The 18,044-nt window shown below is 45.9% G+C and overlaps 1 protein-coding gene across 6 annotated transcripts in view; it reads right to left on the bottom strand.

Annotated features, from left to right (window-relative positions):
• The window catches only part of Astn1 (astrotactin 1), a 287,512-nt gene that overhangs the window by 123,243 nt on the left and 146,225 nt on the right, over positions 1-18,044 (bottom strand). For all 6 annotated transcript variants that reach the window (XM_058574484.1, XM_058574487.1, XM_058574485.1 and 3 more), the window contains exon 8: positions 15,593-15,677. In XM_058574484.1, the coding sequence (XP_058430467.1) occupies positions 15,593-15,677 (85 nt within the window). The remainder of the gene's footprint in view (positions 1-15,592; positions 15,678-18,044) is intronic.

The following is an 18,044-nucleotide window of genomic DNA, read 5'->3' as shown; positions in this document are numbered from 1 at the left end:
TCACGCACACAGATTTCCAACTTCACAGCTCATAGTAATTATCAAGCCCATTCTCAGTATCTAGATCCTCAGAGCCAGTTTCCTTCTCTTGCCAGCCCCTATCCCATGGTGCCTTAGATTACCAAGTGCAACTTTAACCGTGCTCTACATTCTGGATCTCAGGCCTAGCAAGTGTAATTGCTAAATTGGTCAAAGACTGAAAGAATGGAGAGAGGTTTTGCAACAGCATCACCAACCCTCTCTCTGGGCTTCAGTTCAAAGGAATCGTGGTTCAGGGCCAGGGAGAGAACAGCAGACTTCTGCACGTGGAGGCTCAGCTCTCCCTCCTTCTGCCGCCCTCTGGTACACAAGGGCACAGCAGGGGTTTCTGGGAAACAGAGTCTTTGATGATGCGCTCTCCCTGCTGTGAAGACTAATGACTTCAAAGAGGGCATCCTGCCACGCTGGGGGCTTCCATGGAAAATCTGACTGCAGTATAATTAGGCAAGAGGCTCCAGTTCAGGCTGGCGTGTCCAACATCACCCTCCTTGGCCCTGCAGAAGGCACGATTTGGGGAAGGAAGAGACAAGGCTTTTGAAGAGCAGGAGTGTCTTTGATGCTGGCAGAGAAAAGGAGAAAACTTAAGACCACACCAAACCAAACAAGCCTGGTCAGGGATGCTGGCCAGTAGCCAAGTGGATAGGTTTTACATAATGGAAGCAGGCCCTGCCTGCTGAGGAGCATCTCCCTGACAGGCGTCATGATGCCTGTGCTACAGATTCCGAGCATCTCAGAGGAAGAACCCTGTGATCTCAATCACTGCCTGGTATTACCGAGCTCTGTCCCCAAGCTGCACGTTCTCGCTGTCCATCACTCTGTCATTGACAGTCCTCTCTATCTGGACCCTGCATCCTGAAAAAACATTGCACCTGTACAAACATTTTTTCTTGTCATTATTCCCTGAACAACACAACTATTCACACGGCGTTCATATGGCATCAGGTACTCTAAGAACTCCAGAGATGACTTGAAGCATACAGGAGAATGTACACTGGTCACACGCGACTATTAACCTGTTTTATAGAAGAACTCCAGCCTCCTCGGATTTTAGCACAAGGCTTGGTTACTTGATCCAATAATCTGCAAACACGAAGTGATGGCTGCAGTCCTCATGACAGCCTTTATAGGGCGGTTACCCCTAGTTCACAGCGGGAGCAAATTCAAGCTCAGAAAACTTAGGTAATTTGCCCAAAGGGATGGGTAGTTAGTGAGCGGTAGAGTCAGGACTTAGACCGGGGCAGTCTGCGCGTGCAGTCTTGACCCATATGTTCTTCTGACCTGAGTTCCCAACAAAGTTAAGCTTCTTGTGTCTATAATAGACTGGGGAGGACCACACAGGAGTACTGTGAGAATTTTACAAGGTTCCTGGCACAGAGAGGATCTTCAATAGCAGTGATGCTTTGTAAATAGTAGAAAGACATTCATTTCCCCTCTTTCATGCTGCATAAGCCCTATAAGGTGGTTACCCACATACGTATCTCCCCAGTCTGTCATAATGCTTGAAATCCCACAAAGAGCAATTATTTGATTGAATAACCAATATGCGTGCTTGAGAATGTGTCTCAAAAATAAGCTCTCTCTCCAGAAGACCTACGGTCCATCAGGGGGACAAGACAAGGAATAGAAATAGCACCAGGCCCAGTGAGGCCATTGGCACAGGAGAGTCACAGTCCCGAGGCTGCCAAAAGCTGTAGAGGTGGCTTCCACATGGGAGTGGGGAAGGGTTTTATGGTGGAATAGCTCTTTGGGTTGCCCTTGGAGAATGGGGAGAACTAACCAGGAGAGGAGTGGGAGGAAGGGAACTGGAGGAGAACAGACGACCTGAGCAGATGTGGAGAGGGCATAAGTAAAAGTCAAATGTGGTCAAAAAGCAGCTGGGCGGGGCTGGAAATGGACTCTGGGTCTGTCTTACCGGGAGCCTCTCCTGAGAGTGCGCACAGTGGTATGTCCACTCTCATCCTCACACTGACAGCCTGGACCCAGAGGCAGACTCGGAAGGTCAGCCCATCTCCTTTATTCCTACTGTGTGCTTGAAAGCTAGTCTGGGCTCCTGGTGTCAGAGCTTCACATCTGTAAAACCTCAGCGGAAAGTGATGTGACCCATATCGAACTTACAGACGAGGCCTGTCACCTAGAAAGCACTTGGTCAATATTACCTACTACTATTCAAATGAGAGAACAGACATAAGGCACCTGGAACAGTTGGTCACTTATGAAAGGAGCCCCTCCCTCACTTCGACTGGCCCCAGAGCACCCTGCAAACCTCTCCAGGTGTATTTTGTTGATCCTGAGGCATTTTAGTCCTCTGCGTTAAACACCACTACTCTGTGGGTCCCTTTCAAAGAGCAAGGGCTCCTGGGACCAGGAGGAAACCCATTTAGTGGTGGACGGTGGAGAGAAGAGGATTACATCAGTGGGTCCCCAAACCTGGAGCATCCAGGACACTGGCTGGAGCATGGACCTGGAGGGTCCAGCTCCAGGGCCTGAGCATCCTGCAGGCAGCCGGGTCAGCTGTCAGACTCATGGCACCTGAGCTTCAGGGAGGAGTGGAGGAGGTCAAGGCAAAACAAACCAGGGCTCTTGGCACCCATGAATCAGCTCATCTATAAAGTGGACTGCCCTCCTCTGCAGACAGCATCTTCCTCCTTGCAAGGCAAGACTCTTAGTGAGATGAAATGACATCGCCCAGAGGAGGACACCACCTAAAGCCACATGGAGAGTGTGGAGGCCAGATATCAACAGCTCTGCACTCTCCAGAGAAAGAGAATGAATCCATTTTCTTAAAAACAAAGGAGTCCAAAAGCTAGATGGATTCACCAATGAGACTGAGTCGAAAGAAAAGCTCATGATCACTTCTGATGGCATCTCTAGGTTGGCACTGCAAAGGGTGACACAAAAGCCATCGTTCTTGAAATGCCTTTCTTTAGAAAGGCATTCGCTCACAGGATTAGAAATCATATTGAGTACCTGTTCTGAGCTAGACACTTGGAAAAGTCTTTTATTTGGACTAGATAGAAACACGTTGAGCAATTGTACACGTGATGAATTCCTGTGTGGTTGGACAAGTGTCGCCCACAAGTCTTAAGTAAGGGGTCAAGATCAGCCTGCAGGAAGGTTTCTCACAAGAGCTGGGCCCACCCTTGTTCTCTTTGACAATTCCATCAGTGACTTGAAGATCACTGAATCAATGTTAATTGCAATGGTACCCCTTAGTCAGAGGGCGTGAGTTTCAAGACCCCCATGGATGCCTGAAACTGTGGATGGTACAGAACCCCAGATGTTCATTTTATTTTTCATACATACTTACCTGTGATAAAGTCCAGAACTTTCATCTTTCATTTAAAGGAAGTGCTGATTTTTCCTTGGCATATCCACATTGTCAGCATCACTACTCTTGCATTTTGGAGCCATTAAGTAAAATAAGCATTCTTGAACACAAGCACTATGGTAAAGTTGAACTGATAATTGAAGTGGCCACTAAGAGGCTAATGGGTGGTAGTGTAATCAGCATGGGTATTCTCAGCAAAGAAATGGGGCACATTGTGGATAAAATGGAGAGAGACCGCACACGATTTCAACATGCTTCTTAGAATGACAGGCAATGTAAGACTTATGAATTGGTTATTCTAGAATTTTCCATTTAATATTTTCAAGACAAAGGTTGACTGCAGGTTACTGAAACCTCAGAGAGTGAAACCACAGGTCAGGGGAGGCTACTGTAAATTTGCAAATAACAGAAGGTGGAAGGGGTAACTAATTGTGAGACCATAGAGTCAAGATCCAAAGGATTTCAGCAGGCTACACATTAAAATTTAATAGGGTGTTGTATAAGAACTGCATCTAGGTTAAGACAATGGACTGTTGTCTTGAACATATTTGCTCTTTCTGACAGCAGTCCTGTGGAAAAGATCTTTAGCTGACCACAACGTCAGAAGTCAACACCATGACTTTTCTCTGAAAGGACTGAACACAGAATTTATTAATAGAAAACACAGGGCAAGAAACACCCTGAGGAAGACTATGGAGTGATTTGATCAGTCCTAGGCCTTAAGGGCATAATGACACACAAGGGTGACACAGAAGACAGCAGGGTCTTCAAGAGATTTAGGACTTGCAGTCTACAGACCAGTTGACAGGAACAGGTGCATTCAGAAGAGAAGGCTCAGAAGAGAGACCATCCTATAGGCAAGCATCCGAACACCCACGCGTAGCCAGCCCACACGCAGGAGGGGTCTTACTTGTTCACAGACATCCACGTCACACTCTACAAAAAAATCAGTGTATTCCTCTAATTCACACAAAGGTTCTGCATGAACTAGCAGTCCTGAGCATACAGAAGGAGATCAACAGATTCCTTATTCAAAGGACAGAGCTGACCAAACAGGTGGAAGTTACAGGAAAACATATTTTGGCTCAGCCTAAAGATCTATCTAAGAATCTGCATGGCAACAATGGAATGTGCTTCCTCTTCAAATACCATCGCCCCCATCACTGGGAGCGTGCAGTGGCTGGGAGGCCATCTGCTAAAAGACTGTAGGAGGGATTTCTACACCAGGTGGCAGGTTGGATAATACGACCTCGAGGTGGGCTTCCAACTCCGCGTGTCTGGAATTGTCAGCGATCCAGCTGAGATTCCTACTCTCCTTTCCTAAAATTAGGGAGGTGACTCACCACTTCCATGAGAGAAGCTGAAATTTGATGGGTTTACATAAGATCTGCTTTTCAGTTCAGAAAACAGAGGCCTATGGAAGTCCTGACCAAACCATCCCCAAAACACAGCAGGACTTGGAAGATGGTCACTAGGCATTGCTCATGAAGGATGGGCACAGTCCTCCATTTATTTAAAAATAAATAGGTACTCAATAAATATTTATTTAAAAATATTTATTGAGTACCTATTATGTTCTAGGTAGTGTGTTAAGATAGGACCATACTGTGGTATGCAAGAGGTGTTATTTCTACCTATTGGAATTTATGTTCCAGTGGTGATCATTCTGCTCAGCTGCCAAACTGACAATAAGATCACACCATTGGGTAAAGGTTTGAAGAACATCAGTTAAGCCAGGACCAGTGGGAGGCATCATCAGTGAGGATCTTTATGGGCCATCAGTTCCTGAGTGCTCACATATTTTATGAGAACACTATTTATTGAGCATCTTTAGGTTTTCTTAATAATCCTTATATCAACCAATGATTAGATATTAATACTCTTATTTTCAGTGATGAGAAATTCTAAAAGTTACAGAGTTAGCCAAAAACAAAGAACTTTTAAATAGAAGAAATAAAAATTAGGCATAACTCTGTTGGACTCCACCTCTGTGCTCTTCCCATGATGCTCTACTGCTTCCCATAAAGATTAACACGTGAGCAGGTGAGGGCTAGGGTGGGGCTCCGTGGCCCAGTGCTTACCTAGCCTACACAAGGCCCTCACCACAAAACAAACCAACTAAACAATGTGACCAGATGAGAATTATTAACCCTTTTGGAAGAGAGGTGCACGTAGTCTCCTGGCTTGGAGGAAATGGTTCGACTCCAGCTAAGTGAAGCCAGTTAACAAGACTATACCTACTCACGTCCCAGTACCTTCTTTCTAAGACAGATAGCTTGAGGAAAATGGATGGTCCAATCCTCCAAAGGCACGGGAGATGTTACTCTTGACCCATTGGGCAAGGGCTCTGAAATCTCTGCCAATAGCAAGGACCTGCCTCGGTGTTTTATTTTCCTATACCTGCGCTAGCAAATTGGTTGTTACAAGGATTATTAAGAAAACCTAAAGATGCTCAATAAATAGTGTTCTCATAAAATATGTGAGCACTCAGGAACTGATGGCCATAGATAGAGTCCATGGTACCAGCTGATAGAGTCCATGGTGCCCAGCCTTCTGCTACAGCAGGCTCTCCACACTTGAACCCATGGCTACCTCTTCACAGCAGCCTCTGCACAGAGCTACTCACTAACGTTCACCTGTCCTCACAGTTTCCAGCCAGGCCTCCCAGCACGTGGCCAATGGAAGTGCCTGTCTCACCTGAATCAGGCTGAATCATGCAGCCAATGGCCTTCACTGTGTTTAGCCCCACAGCAAGGCCCCTCTGGTGACTTGTCACTCTCCCCAGGCCCTTACAGCATTCTGAAAGAGATTCCCTGCTCAGGACACACACTTAATGTTTTAACTAGGCCTCAACTCATGCAGCATTTGTTCTGGTTAATTTCAGCTCTGTCCTCTGCTTTCACCTTGAGACTCTTGACGAACAAGAGCCCTTGAGGGGGTTGACAAAAGAAAATCCTCTTTAGGGACTATGTTTCTCTTTGCTTGCCTGTGGGACTCTCCATTGTTGCTGCAATACCCAATAGATTCACCTGTAAAATGGGACGGTAATAGTTCCTAGCTCTGGTGATGACATGAGAATTACATTTGTTGGTGTAGGACAAGTGCTCAGAAGGGTGGCTGGTACCTGGCAAGTAAATGGCAGCTTGTTGCTACCGTAGCTGCAGGGCGGGGGTGAGGGGCTGCCATGCCAGGCAGGCAAAGGTCTGCGCGCAGCTCACTGGTATTTTTACTGCAGTGCCAGGCAGACTTTCCCAGGGTGGAATACGTTCCTATCTGTGACCATCCCACGGTGGAAGGACTCGGTCCATTTAAAGTCGGTCTTCACATGTGATCCTAAGCCAGAGGGTCCCTGCCATTCCTCGGGATGGGAGAAAGCCATGCTGAGAACTGTGGTCATGACAGCCCTGGGAGACCTTCATCTCCAGGGCTAATTAGGCTACTGTAGCCTCAGGGCTCTGAGCAGCTGTTAGACTCTGTGGGGTCTTACCCAGCAGAAGTCTAGGGACCCTCCAACGTCCATGGGTCTTAAATCCAAAGGCCAAAAACAACTGGCTGGCCTAAAGTGGGCTTTCTCTCCTCAAGCCAACAACGTTACTCTCCATGTGGACAACTCAGTGGCAAGGTTAATGAACTAGGTGGAAGGAGGTGATTCCAACTGTTGAAGGACATTGTGATTTAACAATAAGACCTAGATGTGGCCTCAGAGTTCTGTTCTGCACTCTGTGACTCTGGCCATGTTCCACAGAGCCTCAAATAACAATCTACACCTTTATCATCATATGCACGGGCATATACACACACATAAGTATGCATATACATGTGTATATATAGTCATATGATCAAAACAGGGAAGAGACAATATGAAGCTAGGTTTGTTAAAACAGCATTGTACTTAAACAAAAAAGCAAAAAGTCTGTATGAATTCACTCTGGGTCATAGAATTTTTTTTTTTTTTGCTGATCTACTTTTTTTTTTATCAATTTTATACTAATAATATGTATAATAGAGAAGTTTGGCCTGAATGTAAGTCTCTAAACCACTTGCCTTCAACTAAAGGAGGTTAAAGTTGATTGAGGGTGTTAAGTTAGACATTAAGAATAACTTCTCCATGGAAAAGGTTTTGAGAAAAATAATGTATCATAATGGCAATTTGGAAATTTCCTTCTTTTTCTTCCCCCATTCTGTGATTAGAAAAGTCATTGTTAAACTATGAGAACAAAAACATGCAGCACTGAGGGGACGGCAGGAAGCAATACTTTCGATTCATAGGAGAAGAAATTGGAAGGAAATATGTCAAAATGCCAATGGTTGTTTTCTCTAAGCTTGAGATAATGAGTGAATTTCTTTTCCTATTGATTTAAAAAAAAAAAAGATAAATAGCCAAAATTTCCAAAATCAAGAAAAATAATAGCATTCTCCCACCTAGAATTCTGATACTGAAACTCAAGGAAACAGAAGGTCCGGGAGCATTCCTCGTGGAAAATATCCATGCATTCAGTGGATATAGAAATTCAGGACACTCTCTGGAAAGCATAGGCAAGACATAAAACATTCATTTCTATAAAATTGAAACAATTTATCTTCCATTCTTGAGCAGATGGGAAGGTAAATTGAGGTTGATTTTTTTTCACCCCGGTGGTCATGTTGGAGGAAATAAGTGTTCCCGCCTCCGGCACTGTTTAAAATAAGTCTCTTGGTGCAGTGACCAAACCAGTCAGAGACAGCAGTATGGTTGAGTGTTGCCTCCTCTGGAGGACAGGAAGTACTGTTGATGGACACCTGTCACTCACATGCAGGGAGCGGGGTGATGAAGATGAGTCTACTTGATCCTGGGGGAGGGCGTGTGGAGGAGCATAGAGTGTCTGTCTACCTCCCTTCTGTAGCCAATAATTCTCAGAGTATGATATGCTCTCATATTGTCCTTCTTGAATCTTTATATGCCTATCTGATTTATCTCCAATACCCAGTTATTTATATAGACTGACCACCAGCAATGTGACCCATGACCTTTCTGTCTCTCCACTTCTTATCCAGTAAAATGCAAGGATCTTATAGGCTGCACCTAGCCTAGTCGACAAACCCCTTCTGAGCTCACTGGCGGGGATGGTGCCCCATAAGACAGTGCCTCTCCCACCAGGGGTCTGGAAGTCTCCCACGTCTGCTGTGCCTTAGACTCATCTGGGGGAGCATGTCAAATGCACAGATTCTGGGCTCATTTCTGGATCACTGGGGGTAGAAATCAGAAGTCAGTGTTTTAAATAAGCTTCCTAGACGATACTTAAGTAGCTGCTTCTCAGACTGGCTCCCTGATAGGGCATCCTGAGTGACCAAGGTGACACTTTAAGAAAGGACCAAAGGGCATTACCCCATAATGACCACAGTGTCAACACTAGTTCTTCAAGGGTCTCATGCAAATTAGAAAAAGGTGTCCATCGGGGCAAATACGCCCTTCATCTCAGAGCCTCTCTATCTTCAGCTGACTGACCAGCCGGCTTCTGGGAAAATGGGTTAAGTGAAACTTATTTTATTCTTCACTTTGAGAAAACCCCTGCAAACAAGATGCAGAGTTTCCCAAACCAAGCGGGTGGGGTTTGGGGAGGCCGAGGCCCTGCCAAGCTGGCCAGAGACCCTGGTAGGTGGAGAAGCCCCTTCAGGCGCTCGGTTCCTGCCTGCTCACCCAGGGGGGGCTCCTTCCAAGGGCAGTGTCTCCCCTGGAAGCAGTTTGCAGAGGGACTTCCGCAGGGAGAAGGGTCTGGGAGCTTTGGGTTTCATTCCAAGAGCTTCCTTCCTTGGTGTCGCGGTGAATTGAGGGGGGAGAAAGGCAGCAGCGACATTTGTGCTGACTCCTGGGGGAGGAAGAGGAGGGAGACAGAAACAGGAGGGGAAAACAGAACGAGAAATAATCACCAAATAAATACCCCGGGAGCCCTCGTTAGCACTAAGTGACAAGGATGGGGCGGGGGGAGGGCTAATGGGAAGATAATCCCATTTGAGGATGGCATGGCGGTGACAGGAGCTGGGCACAGACAGAGAGGTCTGGGCTGCAGGCAGGAGAGGAGGGCGCCCTGAGATAAAGGAGCAGCCCCAGGCTGGCCGGCAAGTCTTGTCTGAGGGTGGGAGGAAGGTGACCAGGGTGGCCGTGACACAGAAGCCAGAGCAGGGAGGGGAAGTAAAAGCCAGACAAAACAGGCCAAAAAATAAATAAATAAATAAAATATTCAGGCAATGTCACGTGTCACAAAGGACTGTCTGCCTGACTCCCCGTGAGTCCCTTCTGAAGAGACTCGGGCTGGGGAAAAGCCAGACTGGGCCCCATCCCTGGGCTTGGCATGGGCTAGCTCCAGTGTGCCAGTCACTGTCGGAGGCGGGTTCTGGCTCAGCCTGGGTGGCCAGGGGAAGGCAAGACGGGTTTGGGATCTTTTCAGAAAGGGTGGAGCTTGTTCTCAGCTCAATACCAGGAACTCACGGGCAAAGGTATCCTGTCCCCCAGCCCTGGTCCTTGTTCTGTGAGTGGTCACCAGCTAAATGTCATAACTGGCGTCATTCTGGGAGCTTAAAGAAAATGAGCTCCTTGCAAGGAGGTTTTGTGAAACAGGGGCTGAGGCCAACCGTGGGGAGCACGGTCCTCGTGGTTGGCCGGAAGAGGAAGCTGGATCCTATGTTTGGGACATTGGCTGCTTTTTCAGATTCAGAATCCCCAAACCGTTGCTCTGGGGTGGGTGAGAAGCAGGGAGAAGTGGTAGGAATGGAAGGAGAGGAATGGGAGGCACGTGGGACAGGGAAAAGGACACCTTAAGGCAACGTGGACTGCGCCGGGGAGAAGAGCACTTGGCCTGTCTAGGGGGCCCAGGCAGCAGGGTCTCCTCCTGAGCAGCCCGTGGAGAGAGGAGGGCTCTGACGGAGCAGGGCCATCCTGACGACAGCTTTTAAATCCTTGGAGAAACACCTGTTCATTTTCCACGGCAGGTTTCTCCCTGTCTCATGAATTATCACTCTGTCTCCATCCTTCAGCATGGAAATCTAGTGATATTTTATATTTCTCTAGTGGAGAATCTCCTTGGTATTGCCCTCTGTAGCTGAGATGCCAGAATAAGAAATCAGACTATTATTTACCAGGAATCTTCAAATGCACGAGTTTAATCTAATTGTGGTATTCTGAAAAATGTATCTAGAGGCCCTTGGGTACACTTTTAATTTAACAAAAAAACATTATTATGGCCTTTCTTAATAACTCCAAAGGAGCTAAATAAATTTGTTTTTTTTTTTCTCCTCTAATATTTTCATGTAAATCAATCTCTCTTGCCTCCTCCAACCTCCTTCATTGTTTTCGTTTCTCATTTGTAAAAATTTCCAATTTGTCTCTGCTGTCCTGGCAAACAAATCTAAAATACAGACTCTGATAGTTCCCGACTGTGTCCAGGCAGCTCCAGGGTGGGAGGCCAAGGAGTTATTCCGTGAATTCATGCAGGGAAGACAGGAGACGTGGAACTCCACCAGGCTGGGTGAGGACCCGTCCACCCGGGGGCGTCTGGCACCTGGGTCATGCTGGGGTGTGTGTGGGGGGTGCTGTGACAGGAAATGATTGATTTTGTTGCCAACATCAGGGGACAAGGATGTGCCCTCCAACACCCTGTGTTCTTTTAATGACCCATTAGAAATCTGCCATCCTTCACTTTAAATCTTTCTGAGGCTAATTTTACTTTTAGCAAATAGGACCTGAGTTCAATGATTTTACAACCTTTCTCCTGGGCTCCCCACCTGGAGGAGGCAGAGCAAGGGCTTCACCAGACAGCTCAGCCCATGGCTTCTGGACCTGCCTCCCTTCTCCTGGGCATTTTTGGCAGAATCAGAGTCACTGGGAAAGTGTTACGACCCCCGTGATTCATGTCCCTCATACACATGCTCTCCAGTTCTCTGTCATTTTTTGCTGTCTATTCTTGAAATTTTTTATCTGCAGGATAGTTTTAGGACTATTGTTTTACTTGGAGAATCCACATAAATAAAAATTGAGACAATTCCAGTGGATTTTGTGTTTGATTTTTTGTTTCTCTTGGGATTACTTATGTAACTTTTTTTGGGGGGGGGTGGATACCGGGATTGAACTCAGGGGCACTCAAGCACTGAGCCACATCCCTAGCCCTGTTTTGAATTTTATTTAGAGACAGGGTCTCACTGAGTTGCTTAGCACCTTGCCATTGCTGAGGGCTGGCTTTGAACCCGCGATCCTCCTTTCTCAGCCTCCTGAGCTGCTGGGATTACAGGCGTGCACCACCGTGCCCGCTTACTCATTTGATTTTGAAGGTCTCAAAAACAATGCTACAGTCAACCTGGAACTTCCCCCCTCTGCTAACAGCTCTGGGTTCGTACACGGAGAGTAATGTCTAATGCTTCTATAGACTAGAAAGACCACTGAGACCTAGATTTCACCTACCCCAACCTCTTCTTTCTCTGTCGCTGACTCTCTGACTGTATCTGCCCTTCCTGGGAAAGCCATGCTTCTTATGTCTCCATGCCTCTGGTCCCACTGTTCCCTTCACATAGAGTCACTCTGGCCACCTGTCAATAGTTCAAAGTTCAACTTCTCCATGAAGTCCTACGGCAGATTCTTCCACCTCCCATAAGTCAGCCCTTGAACTGTAATCTCATGCACCACTGCTCACACCTTTACTTTAATGGGTCTTGGAATTCAGCATGATTATTTATTTACAGTCCTTTCTTCCTATGTAGACCACCAGTTCTTCCAGAGCAGGGACCATGTCTTCTTACGTATAGCAAACTAGCACGCTCTGGACGTGAGGAGTAATGGGCTAATGTTTGTTACGATCATGAATGAGTGGGAGGACAAATGATGGAATGTTATGGTGCGAGGACTCTTGGGATAAGCTGGCTCCCTCACACACACAGACGTGTCCACACACAGCACACTCACAAAGATTGTGCATATCCTAACATAATACATACACATCCTACACGCACAACCAGGTAAACCCAGAGAGCTAGACAGAAGCTAAATAAAACCGCAGGTGCAACGCCTCTGCCACACAGAACCATCCATTTATTTGTACCATTTTTATTAACGTCCTTGATCAATTTTCATCCTTGTCTGAAAGTCCCAAATGCTTATTGCTATTTTTCTCCTGGTATTGCAACCTCGATTTTTCACGAAGGAATTTGTTTTAACTATCACTAGCCTAGGATTTGGTTGTTCTACCTCAACAGGATGTTCAGCTATCTGAATGTATGCAGCGTCAGAATGCTAAAGAAAAATCATCAATACCCACACACCGGCTGCTTACCTTCACCCTCTGGAACATTAAATAAAATTTTCAGGAAAATCAGGCCTCCCATTGATTTTTCCATAATACCCCAATACGTATCATTATTTGGCAATCTGTCAGGCAGTTTTCAATTTCAGTGACAGTCTCTGCATTCAAACCAATTTCTATTAATTTTGTGAAAATCATTTAAAGAAACATGGCAGCAGATCCCTGATTTAAATCAAGATGCATGGCATCTTCTACTTTTCACTTTTCTTGTCATTTGAGGAGGAAAAAAAAAAAACGCTGTCATTTGTCTGGTGCTGTTTTATAAACATAAACCCAGGCTGCTTATCACTCCTGGCTCCATTATCCTCAGGAGAGTCACGGCTTTTCTTTCCTCCTAACAGTTGCTCCATTATTTTATTAGTGTCCAAAATGAGACCTTGTAGACAGTGGCGATCATAGAATAATGGAAATTAGAGATGGAAATGACAGATTAGGTCTCTTTGCTTGTTTCCTGGGGCCAATGTTCCTGTCAGTCTGTAGTTCAATGCTTTAGCCCGTCTTGTTCTAAAGGACACCAGTGCTGGGTCCCCACAGTTCCCTGAGGCCCTTGTCTACATCCTAAGACTGTCTCTACACACAGCCCGAGGGAATGATGCAGCCATTATCAAGGGAAGTTAGACCCATCCTGCACGATCTGTCTACGAGGCCAGGGATGTGGAGGCTTGAGCCTTAACCACCCAATCCAATCACTGCAGAGAGACAGACTGGGGCATTTAGGGCAAAAGTGAAATGACATTTTGTAGTTGTTTGCTTCAGCAGCAAGTTTGCAAGCGAGGAGAGAGGGAGAGGCGGTATCCATCACCCTTTATAACATGGTACTCAATGAAAATCAGTTAACGGCCCTCCTCAGCCATCACATGAGCCACAGTGCAGCTCTGCAGCAACTGTACAAACGTGAATTTCAGGTTTTCAGTGAGGTAGGCGACTCTGCAGATTTGAAATAGCGAACAGCTCTCCTTTCCATACCACACTTGACATCCATTGGCCAAGGCCTCTGGCTTCTCACCAATGCTTTAATCCTAACAGAGCACTCCGAGGGTACTGGCCCTTCTTAGGAACACCTTCCTCTGAATTTTGTGGCCTCTCTGATCTCAAATCCGGTCAAAGCTGAGCAACCCTCCATTTTCACTAATAGAAAAATTCACAGCATTCTGACTTGCCCAAGTTTCCTGACCTGTGACTCCGATTTCCTTCCCCTAATTTCATTTTCCCTTGTCCTTATCCCTCCACTTCAACCTGTTCCAGAACATTTGCCCTCCTCTAACGCCTGTGGGCATCTATCACACCTTGACTAGTCATCGCAGGCGAAGTCCTCAGAGCTGAGTTCTTCTATCCCCTTATCATAAATCACTCCCTGGGGCTCTTCAATCATTTTTATTGCTCTTCTCCAAACCCTCACCCATTTGTCACCATATTTATTGCTTTGAGAGTCCAGAACTACACTCAGTATTCTAGGTTTCATCTCATCAAACTCATACAGAGGGGCTGACCGTCGACCTCAGGGACGGGCGTCCTCCGTGGCAGTGTTCAAAATGAGATGGGCCAAGCTTTCCCACCTTGTTGGGCTGCAGATGCATATCTACTTGCTGTCCAAGTAGACACTCCAAGATGCCATTTGCCTACATTTCCTTCTTGTTTCCCTGTTCCATTGATTTCTATTATTAGCATTTATTGATTCCTTCCCCTCCTCCCACTACTCAGCTAATGCAAAAAGCAGGCCCTCAGCATCCAAAATAAGGTACAAATTTGCTTTTAAAAAGCATTATGAGACATACAGTGGCTTTAGAGCAGTGTGGATATACTTAATTCCACAGAATTGCACACTTCAGAAATCACTAAAATGGTAAATTTTATGTTATGTATGTCATCACAATGTCAGTATTAAAGCATGTAAAAAAATAAAAAGCACTACCAGACAGGGTGGCACATGTCTGTAATCCCAGTGGCTCAGGAGGCTGAGGCAGGAGGATCCTGAGTTCAAATTGAGCCTCAGCAACTTAGTGAGGCCCTAAGCAACTCAGTGAGACCCTGTCTCTAAATAAAATACAAAAAAAGGGCTGGGGATGTGGCTCAGGGGTTAAGCTCCCCTGGTTGCAACCCCTGATACCAAAATAAAAATAAAAAATAAATCTTTCCAGACACGGTGGTGCATACCTGTAATCCCAGCAACTTGGGAGGATGAGGGAGGATGGCAAGCTCAGCAACTTAGCAAGGCCCATTTATAAAATAAGAAATAGAAAAGACTGGAGTTGTAGCTCAGTGGGAGAGCACCCCTGGGTTCAATCCCTCTGTACTGCATTAAAAAGATAAGCAAATAAGTAAATAAATAAATAAAGTACCAGGTGACTTCTTTGTCCCAGTCATGAGAGCTTGGGGAGAGCAAAGGTCCCACAGGGAAGTAGAACTGGGCACCTGGACAAAATAGCCTTGCTCACCCCAGAGCACACCGCGAGCTTTGCACATCACCCCTGCTCACGGTGCTGGGAAAGCAGGTCTCCACTCCTGGCGGTCTGCGAAGCTCATCAAGCTCCAAGAGTGTGACACTGCAGTCTGTGTGGCTTCGTGTGTCTCCCTCTGAATCACCAGCTAAGCTCAGCCTCTGGAATCCTCGTGGCCGGAAGCGGTGTGAAAGGGGAGAGGGCCAACCTAGGGTCCAGATCGCAGCTGGCTGCTGCAGGCTGCAAATTGGAACCATCATCCTGACTCGTAAATGGATAAAAGGTGATGAAAGCACCGTGGGATGGTATAAATATGGAAAGGCACAGTGAGTTTTTACCCATCCACTGTTCAGAGTATAACCCCTCCCCATTAGCTCTGTTCCCCTCCACAGAGTGGATCCTTGGCCTGTGAAACGCAGCAGTGGTATGGGAGCCTGCCCACTGGCCATCCGCTCACTTACCCCTGGTTTGTCCCCCATTCATTCCGAATGCAAAGGTGCTTGTGGACTGGATCCTTCATGTACCCTTCGTAGCAGAGGCACTCGCCTTAGCAGCAGGGCAGGGAGGAAAAGAGAGAAACACAAGTGAACGGGTTAACGCGTCTGTGCTGGAGAAAAGTCGTATGAAGTGGTCAGATGAAGCTCTGACTCCAACAGGCGCATGAAGGAGGCAATACATCTCCTCATGTCATGTATTTCCCCCAGGAATGAAGACACCACCAGTCTCTCCGTTTTCTCTCCCACAGGAACCCCCGCGTCTGCAAAGCACCTTTCTATATGCTTTGTGAGTGCAATGACCAAGGACCCCTGGGGGAAGAGACGTTCTTCTTCATTGTCTCAATGTCCAGTATACTTCAGGGACTTATTAGGTGATGGATAAATGTGTAAAGATGGCATATGCGAGTTATTTCATCATATATTTCTGAGAATCTTGAAATGTAGGTATTATTAGCTCTTATGCTGGTGGGAGAAACTGAGGCGTAGAACACGGGAGGACTTGTCAACAGCTTGTGTCAGAATAATTATTCATTCCTATGTCTGCTGACACCAGGCCTTTTCTCCCCACCATGCCAGAAACTAGCTCTCAAAACAGCAGTACATTTAGAAGAGACCACATGTACCTATTATGGTTTTATAGGAATGCTGGGTTTTAGCTTCTGAGTGAAAATGGCTAATTATCTTGGAGAAGAAGAAACATCATCTGAACTCTGTATTTGCTTAGGATATTACTATTCTGCATTATTATTAGTTCCTCCCTTGGTACCAAGAAGTTCCTGAACCCTCTGGAATTGCATGCAAAACTATCTATGTGTGTGCATTCATTTTTCAAGACAGGTTTCCATGGCATTCATTTGATTTACAAGCAGACCCCAAAAGCTTAACAATCATTGCTATATTTAGCGTTGATCTTGAGGAAAATTGTTGCTACTTCCTTCCATTAATAATTCCATATGCAGTGCTATGTAACCCCAAACTACTGAGACAAGTTACACCAAAGTACTTGTGTTTGCTCTTTTAATGGCTGGTTATTTAATTTGTAAATAAAAATAACAGTGGGAGACTTCCTGAAATTGGTAAATAACAAAGGTGCCATGCCTTAAGGAGACAATAGGCACACAGATTCTTTATCACCCAAGGAAGGGACATTTGAAAGGGATATAAATAGAATAATAGCTTTGATTGTTATTTTCCATTTTTGAAGATAAAAAACCCAATAAAAATGAAATGAAGGGATCTCACAGTTAAGGGGGACAGGTCTGGATCGTCTGAGCAAGGGTGTTTATTTGGAAGCTTAGCTCAAGGGTTCATTTATAGATTGACCTATAGCAATTATCCATCAGGGCCCCTATCTTTCCCCACAACCATCTTTCCCCACAACTTCTCTAATCCACATGTGGAGGAGTGGATGAAAGAAGGAAAGTGCTGTTTGTGAAAAATCCAGACAGTATAAGAGGTCACTACTCTGTTTCCTGTATGGGAAATTCATGTCATGGGCCATAGGCTACTGAGCACGATGGGTCCACATTTATTGGCTTTAGCAAGGCCGAGCTGTATCCAGAAATGGTCAGGGAGCTCTGAGCCAAACAGGAAAACACAGCTTCAAATTAGGTGGCTGGTGACAGCCAGTGAAGACTGTCCCTCTGATAAAAGGAAAGATAAAGAGGCCAAGGAAAATGAAGGAGAGCACTAGAGCCTGGCTTCATTCCTTATTAATTCCAGAACAATCACGGGCCCTAGACCCGTATGCTACCCGGGGCAGGGACAAGGCTGCTTCTTCCAAAGGAGTCAGCCTTTCACAGAGATGGTGCAATGGAACATTAATTAATTAATTCAAAGGTTTGCCCTACATTTATAGATAACACCGTCACCCCTCAAGATGCAGATATCTAAGCCAATTAACAAGTCCAGGGCTCAAATAGACTTCTCCCTTTGGGAAGGATACGCTCCTGATTGTCCTTGTGGGCAATTAGGCGTAAACCTGATGATACAAAACAGGAAGTCACTTCAGGAGGCTGTCAAAGCCATCACTCTGTCTCAGAATAGTTTCGGCTGGACACCTTGACTACAATTAGGAATATAACAAAAAAAAGGCTGTCCTCTTCCCCATTTGATACCTAGTTACCACACAACATGTAAAATAAATGCAGCAACAACCGAGTGTTCAAAAAGAGCCTCATTTTCCTAATGACAGCAATACCTACCATTTGTATAGCACATTTACCTTCTCAAATTGCCTTCATGGTCATTATCTCCTCATGAGGCTCCCATCACTCATTACCATGTGGGGACACACTGCCGACAGCAGATAAAGCTCTTCTCCACATAATGGCATGTGCGGCCCACCGTCAGAGAAGCCCACATTTTCAAACCTATCAGGCCAGGGTTTGAGGATCTCCAAAATCTGCCTCTCACC

The sequence above is a fragment of the Marmota monax genome, unplaced genomic scaffold (assembly GCF_021218885.2).
Source record: "Marmota monax isolate L192 unplaced genomic scaffold, Marmota_monax_Labrador192_F-V1.1 WCK01_AAM20220418_F8-fsc00055, whole genome shotgun sequence".
NCBI lineage: Eukaryota > Metazoa > Chordata > Mammalia > Rodentia > Sciuridae > Marmota > Marmota monax.
This window is presented reverse-complemented; position numbering and strand designations above follow the sequence as displayed.